The following is a 7,652-nucleotide window of genomic DNA, read 5'->3' on the forward strand; positions in this document are numbered from 1 at the left end:
AGGGCGGCAGAGCCTGCTCCTGCTCGGGAGCTGGCTGGGGAAGGGGACGGCGCTCCTGCTCCCCAGGCGTGTTCCCAGGTCCCTGCAGCAGCCATGCCGAGGTGTGCAGCTGGGAGTCCAGGCTCGGGGAAAACGGGATGTGCTGAAACGCTTCGGGGGGGAGTCGCAGTGCTGGAGGATTCTGCAGCCACTGCTCTCTGCATGTGCTGCTTTGTTCTTCTGTCGGGTCCTCTGATGTGTGAAGCAGACACCTCAGAGGTGATTGAGTGTTCCTTAAGGATGGAAAGATCATCAGCTCAGTGTTTTAGGGTTAATTTTCTCAGACTGGGATGAGGACTAACAGCCAGCAGGCTCGAGGACGCAGTTCTCATTGTCTTCATGTGCCTCCTGCACGGATTAATTTAACAAGGTTATGAAAGAGCAGGCTGGAGTCTCTTCCCTAGCTACATCACTGCTCAGTGGTGTAAACAGCAAACGATATGCTGCAGGTCTGGGCGTTTAGTATTAATCTTGATTTGTAGGGCAGCAAAAGAAAATATTTGCCTTCTGTTAGCACGTTATAAAAATTCATGCCAAAATTTTGGTCAGCGGTATCTGGCTGTATCTGTACAGTACAGAGCAAACAGCTGAACAGGAGGTCTAGTAACTGTCCATGCTTAAGGTGAAAAATATTATTTTCAAAGTTTGGGGTTCTTGCTATAGAGCAGCTACACTAGATTTGACTGAAGTGTCCTAATAAGCTACTAACCTGTAGTTAAACTTCTAGAGTGTAAAGTTGCAAGAATACCTAAATGGAATAGGGGACGAGCTTTTCCTGTTCAATTATTTGTTATTTTTAAATAAACCTTGTATTTATTAAAAGCAATACCAAATCACATAATATCATGTTTTAAGCAAAATGGGAGCTTATTTTTAAGAAGTTTAGAATGTAAATATTTCACTACTCTGGAGTGCTCTCTGTACTCTGGGATTGAAAGAAATAATTGTCCTCTTGCTTGGTTGTACTTCAGATACTTCAGTTTGCCAATTCCTGCATTTTGTTAACTGTCCCCAGCCATTTTAGCTTTAGTAAAATTGCAGCCATAAGGTAAAAAAATTTGTCATCGTGAATGTAAGTCATAATTCAAATCTTCTCTTTTAATGTATTTTTAGACACTTTGATAGAATTTTTCTTCACAGGCAGTGTCGGAATTTGACTGTCACGCTTGGCAGTTTCACTGACGTGTGTTTGATCCAAATTCAGCACAGTTTTCTCCTGTCTTCTCAAAGTAGCCCTAATGAGAACGGGAAGAACTGAGGAAATGGAATGAAAAATGTGGCTAGACTAGCAAGCTAAATATTTCCTAAAAATTTAGTCCACCAACCTGCAATCATGGCAGTTCCAGCTACCATGGTCATTGCTCGGGTTTAAATTGTGATGGTTACTTGCTTGCTTTTCATAGTTTAAATATAACCTTGACAAATCTTCTGCCTGTTCTGCAGCCATTTTTGGCATATGGTCAATATGCATTTTTCTAGTTCTCAGTTGGGTAAGGTCTGGATTTTTTTATATTGCACTTAACTGAGGGCTCCATTATAGCCCAGTAGCTCTGACAATCTCAAAATGATATGGCACTTACTAAGAAAAAAGCTTTTTTTTCCTGGTTCTCTTCTCCTGTGTTAATTCCTACTGCTCAGTAAAAGTCAACCTGGTAAGAAATTATATCAGAGAATACTTACCACAACCTGATGCTCACTTCTTTGAAGTTACCTTAGCAAGAGGGGAAGAGGTTCATTGAAATAAGAAGCTATAAATGGGTCTCTGCCTGCCTTAAACCATATCTTTATACAAACATTTAATTTTGAAATGTTATTTTCTCTTCGGCCTGTGTGTTATCTCTTCTTTGTAAGTGAAAGCTAGGTGAAGATGGGACTTCCTGATGCAGACAAACTCTTACAACCATCTTCCTCTATTTTTGCTCCTTAACTGACACTCCAGCCTTCCATCCCTTGGAACAGGACAGCCTCTACTGCCTGCTTGCTCCCCTGTGGTGGGAGCCGTGGGGAGGAAACGGCCACAACCAGCCAGCCCTTTGCTACCCAATGCCAGAGAGCTTTTGTCTCCTCTTCCTACCAGCTCAAAGTTAAACATTGCTCTTCACATGGTTGCCAGAAGCCAGAGAACTTGCCCGGAGGGAGGGAGGGAGGGGCAGTGGAAGTTTTGGAAGGAGTGGGAGGAGGAGATGATGGCTGGAATTTTCCTGACATTTCTTGGGCTCTTCTCCTTTGGCAAGTAAATGCTCCCCATTTGAGGCCTGCTGGCTTACAGTAGCTGTTGGCACAGTGTCAGGAGCTACGCACCATTACACTGAAGCACACTAATTCTGTTGGCTTTGCAAGCACAGTTAAGAGCTGGTCATGCTCTGACAACCTTGACGATGCCCATTTGCTTTGCTGTCATTTTTTCTTCCAGCATCTAGAGCTTTGAAAAGCAGGAGCAGCCAGACTTACTTGCAGACCCAGCAGAAGTATCACAGCCAAAGTATGTATGAGAGTGTAAGCTCCAATCAAATGCTCTGGCAGGCTGACTTCCATCCTCTAGCCATGGACTTCAGTGAGCTTGCTGAGGAGCACACACTCATCAAATTCATTAGTTTCTGGAATGTGCAGTAACTTCCAGAGGGAAAAGTGACTGGCTGGTGCAACCTCTAATTATACCTGTGTCTCTGAGTGACAGAAAATGAGACAGGGTAGAGTAAGACAGAGGGAGAAGGAAGTTTACAGGAAACAAGACAGCCAAGATGTAACTGAGTATTTTAGAAGTTGTCTTGTATGACAGGTATTTTAATTAACCCTCCCTAAACATAACCAGCTCCAAAGGGATGATGCAGAAGGGGGAAGTTACTGCACAGTGGAGACTCCAGCAAGCACAGGATAGTGATAGTTTCTATACTGAAGTGACCATGAACAGAATGGTTCATTTCTCCGTGCTTTGGTCACTGCTAAAAAGGATTAAATGTCTCTTCTCCACAAGGATCTTATTCTAGGATTTGAATTAATGAGTTTTGCTGTGATTCCCAGGTGGAGAATGACAGAAAAATGTTAACTTTCCTCTGCAATGGACTGGTACCCTCCCCTAACTGTCTCTGCCTGTCCTGAAGACATGCGCTCAGCTCTCGCTGAGAGGTCTCGTTTCCAAACATCGTTAGATGTCTTGTCTTCAGAACTGAAGTCAGGACAATGTGTTGCCTCCTTTAATTGCAGTCTGAGAATTAGTTTCAGATGTGGAAGAATACAACAGAAAGAAGTTGGGAGCATTTCTGTGTGGCTCTCATTTTGTATAAAGATGACTTAAAAAGAATCGTATATTTATTTTAAAAATAAATGTTTGGGAGAGAAGAGGCATCCAAAAGTCTTCACTGAAAGTCTCCTGTAGCTGCCAACAGTCTAAAAGAGGAGTTAAATTTTGGAGTTTCAGCCTCTGATTCCGGAATATCCAGATCAATACTTAGTCAGAATCCAAAACCATCTGAATTAATTGTAGGGCTGTTCAAGCTAATGCTAATTGCATGTTTACAAACTTCCATCTACTTGGGGCAAAAATGTATGGCTCACTTCCCTGTAGTAACCCAGGGAGGATGAATTCCCTGCTTTGATGGAGTATCAGCTTGGAGCTTGAGAGCATTTGAATGCACCTGTTGTGCAAACGACCACACTGATGGATGCTGAGTTCTGGGTGTTCTCCAGCCTGCTGACACTGCAATGACTGAAGGTTCTGTGGGAGCATTTCAGCAATTGTTTTTGTTGATTTAACCTTGCTACATAATGTCTTAATTGTACAAAGCAGTTTTATGAGCCTGTTGTATTTTATAGGGCTTAGCTGCCCTTGCAGAGCGTGCAGCATGGACAGCTGTGTGCTTCCCAGCTTGGATCTGGCACTGAGGAGGCATTGGCAAAGGTGTTCCAGCACTGGGCAGGCTGTCTGCCTGCTGTTCTTGGTGTGTGCTATCACCTCTCCCCTTCTGGTTTTCTGATGTGATTAAAGCTGACTCAGGTGGGATGGAAGTTAGTGGCTGCAGTTGTACTGTCTGCTGGGACATGGACTTGAAGGCTGGAGTCAACTCTTAGTTCATGTGACCGTGGAGTTTGAGAGCCGGGTCCCTTGGCTGGTGCTGCAGTGGTGGCAGCAGGACCTCCAGAGGGGTTCATCAGAGACCTGTGCAGGGCCTGGAGCAGAACTCCACTGCAGGACTTAGCAGAATTAAGCAGCAGTTCCATGTAGGGGTTTTAAACTGACTTGAGCCTGTACTGCAGTCGAAAAGGGTGGTTCAGGGCTGTGGTTAGCAGGGGGTCAGCGTCTCTTGTCACTGGCCACACAGTCTTAGAACAGTTTAAGCTGCTTGTGAGACCACGTCATTGTCACCTAAATAAATGTCCTTCCTCCCCAGAGAGGTGGGAGGAGAGACTGCAAACTGAACAGACTCTACAACACGTAGTTTTGAGGCTTCTGTTCTCCAAGTGAGAAGTTAATACAAAGATCCGTGGCTCAGCTTGGACCTTCATTTAGGGAGATTAACTTCCTGTGGAGATGTTCTCAGAGTCAGCTTCCTCTCTGGCCAAGATTACTTCAGTATGAGTTATGGATGGGATGGAAGTAACGTTTGGCTTAAAACTAAAAACTTGTGTATCTTTAACTTTCTTTGCTTTAGAAAACAGTTTTAGCATTGCAGGAACAGGTTGAATATACTTGTTACTTCCTAAAGAAACTGGAGAACTACCTGTTACTGAAACCTCTTTTTTTTTTTTTTTTCCTTTTGCAGGAGAAGCTGCAGGTTATTTAATGACCAAATAAGGTCTCCATTCCCCTGATTTGTCTGATATGCTTTTCCTGGAGCCATGGATGAATACAACCGCTTCGTGGATTGGGACAAGATGGATGTTACTGCCCAGAGCCAGGATGCGAAGGAGCTGACCTGCACGGAGTTCCAGGAGCTGAAGCAGCTGGCCCGGCAGGGCTACTGGGCCAAGAACCACTCTCTGAGAGCCAAAGTGTACCACAAGCTCATCAGCAGCATCCCGTGCCGCACGGTGACCCCGGACGCGAACGTGTACCGGGACATCGTGGTGAAGATCGTCGGGAGGCGCAGCAGCAGCTCCCTCCCCCTGCCGGAGTTCGTGGACGACAGCCTGGTGCCCTCGTACTGCCTGAACGCGGAGGGCGTGGGGGCGGTCAGGAAGATCATCCTGTGCGTGGCCAACCAGTTCCCCGACATCTCCTTCTGCCCGGCGCTGCCCGCCGTGGCCGCCCTGCTGCTGCACTACAGCAGGGACGAGGCAGAGTGCTTCGAGCAGGTCTGCCGCATCCTGGCCTGCAACGACCCCTCCAGGCGGCTCATCGACCAGACCTTCCTGGCCTTCGAGTCCTCCTGCATGACCTTCGGGGACCTGGTGAACAAGTACTGCCAGGCGGCGCACAAGCGCATGGTGGCGGTGTCGGAGGACGTGCTGGAGGTGTACTCCGACTGGCAGCGCTGGCTCTTCGGGGAGCTGCCCATGGCCTACGTCGCGCGGGTCTTCGACGTGTTCCTGGTGGAGGGCTACAAAGTTCTCTACCGTGTGGCGCTGGCCCTGCTGAAGTTTTTCCACAAGGTGAGGGCCGGGCAGCCGCTGGAGTCTGACAGCGTGCAGCAGGACATCCGAGCCTTCGTCAGGGACATTGCCAAGTCGGTGTCTCCAGAGAGGCTTCTGGAAAAGGCCTTTGCCATCCGCCTCTTCTCGCGCAAGGAGATCCAGCTTCTGCAGATGGCCAACGAGAAGGCTCTGCAGCAGAAGGGCATCACAGTCAAACAGAAGAGGTAGGGCTCTTCCGCAGGCAGCCTGAGGGATCTCCTGGGTTTTGCCAGTGTGAGGAGCACTCGGTGAGTGCTGGGTGACCAGCGGGGAAGTTCTGCTGGGACACCCTGCTGATTTTATTTTTTCTCTGCAGAAAAAGGCAGCAGCCCCAAAGTTAAGGACTGCTGGGATTGTCATGAGAAGTGTGACTGAAATGTTATGATACGAGAGAAACAAAGCAGTTTCTCATCACCTACTCTGTGGTGAATTTTTAATTGCCTTTTACAGGTACATATTAATTGCAAGGATTCCATCTCAAAAGTGTCTTTCACAAGCTGGTTTTAAACTGAAAGGCATTTTAGCAAAGCTGGAAGAAATATGGATAATTTACTTGGAAGAAAAGTACCCAAACAAATGTGAAAATTACTTCTGAAATAGGAGATGTTTGTATAAAATGCCCATTTCGTGCTGCCCAGTACTGTGAATTCAGCAGTTTCTTTAGTGTGAGCAGGCAAACACTGTCCCAGCTGGGAAGGTTTTGCTGAACTGGGGAGTTCTTTTAACAGAGGAAGGAAGAAATAAATCTTACTTTTAAAATTAGCTTGACTGCAAGCCTCCTGAAAGTCAGGAGTGTAGTAATCATAGGTAGGAACTGACCTATTTTGTGACAGGTCCATGTACTCTTAGAAGTAATAATGGTTGTCGAAGAACCACGGACAAGAGGAGTGAGGATACTGAGCCAAAGGATGATTGCACAATTTCTTTTCAGCAGTGAGGGGAGGAGAAGCCAGCTGTAAAACCAGGAAATGAAATGCCACTACAGTGTGGTTGTAAAAGCCACAACAATAAAAATCTTAGCTGAAAGACCTCTCCACATAGATGGGAACAGCAGCAATATATGAATCTGAACAAAGTCGACATCCTGCCAAGTGCAGGTGTATGTGCAGGTAAATGGTGGTGGTGCAGACATGTTCTCTTCCTCTGTGACCACAGAAAACTTAGCCCAGACACTTTTGAAATGAAAATGTTATCAGCTGAAGGGAGGAATGCTCCTAGAAGCCTACTGGAGTCAGTAAGGGTAAAGTCTAGTACTTGGTATTTTAAAGGGACAGTGTTTCATTTTCTCTAAATCTTCAAAAATCAAAAGGTACCAGCCACTGGTGTATTAGGATCTTGCAGCCAGTTGTGTTGCTGAGTTAGCTGTGGTAGCTGCAAAGAGGTGTCATTCCATGCCACTGAGAGAGGCACTGAGTACTGAGCAGATTGCAGCCTGTAAGATACCATCAGTGTTAGCTGAACCTCCTTCCTCTGCCTAAATGCAAGTTTCCTCCAATCTTTTCCAGGGGGTTACTTCTAGGCTCACAGTTTGGTTTACAACTAGCTTATCCTTTGTTTTGCTCACGTCTTGGAAGAGACTGCTCTGCTAGTCCCAAACATTTCAAGGCCTTTAGCCACTGGAATTTCACATCAGGTAGAGTTCAGGCCATTGTATTTGGGACTTGCAACCAGAAAGGAGTATCACTACTTCTGATGTGTACCTTTTCTTCCTGGACTGAAGTTCAGGGGAGTTGTAGTATCCTTTTTGAGTGTTCTTCAGCCACAGAATGAGAGCTTTAAATAAAAAATAAAAATAAAAAAAAAATTAAGAAGGGAAAAGAAACCCACACACAAACAAAATTAACAAAAAAAACTCTCAACCAGCCACAAACCCCCAGAAGCTCCTGCTGTGTTAAATGTTGTTGAGCTATCCTTGCTCAGAAAAACAGTGAAGCCTTCAAAGAAAAAATGCAGTAAGTAGGTATCCAGGTGATGCTGGTCACCAGGCAGAGTGGCAGGGGGGG

At 45.9% G+C, this 7,652-nt stretch overlaps 1 protein-coding gene across 1 annotated transcript; it reads left to right on the forward strand.

Moving 5' to 3' along the window:
- The first annotated feature begins 4,875 nt into the window (after positions 1 to 4,875).
- On the forward strand, positions 4,876 to 5,838 carry LOC103780181 (TBC1 domain family member 24-like). Its single transcript, XM_008947837.1, has one exon. The coding sequence runs from the start codon at positions 4,876 to 4,878 to the stop codon at positions 5,836 to 5,838; it is 963 nt and encodes a 320-aa protein (XP_008946085.1).
- Positions 5,839 to 7,652: the final 1,814 nt, after the last annotated feature.

The sequence above is a fragment of the Merops nubicus genome, unplaced genomic scaffold (genome assembly GCF_000691845.1).
Source record: "Merops nubicus isolate BGI_N331 unplaced genomic scaffold, ASM69184v1 scaffold30099, whole genome shotgun sequence".
NCBI lineage: Eukaryota > Metazoa > Chordata > Aves > Coraciiformes > Meropidae > Merops > Merops nubicus.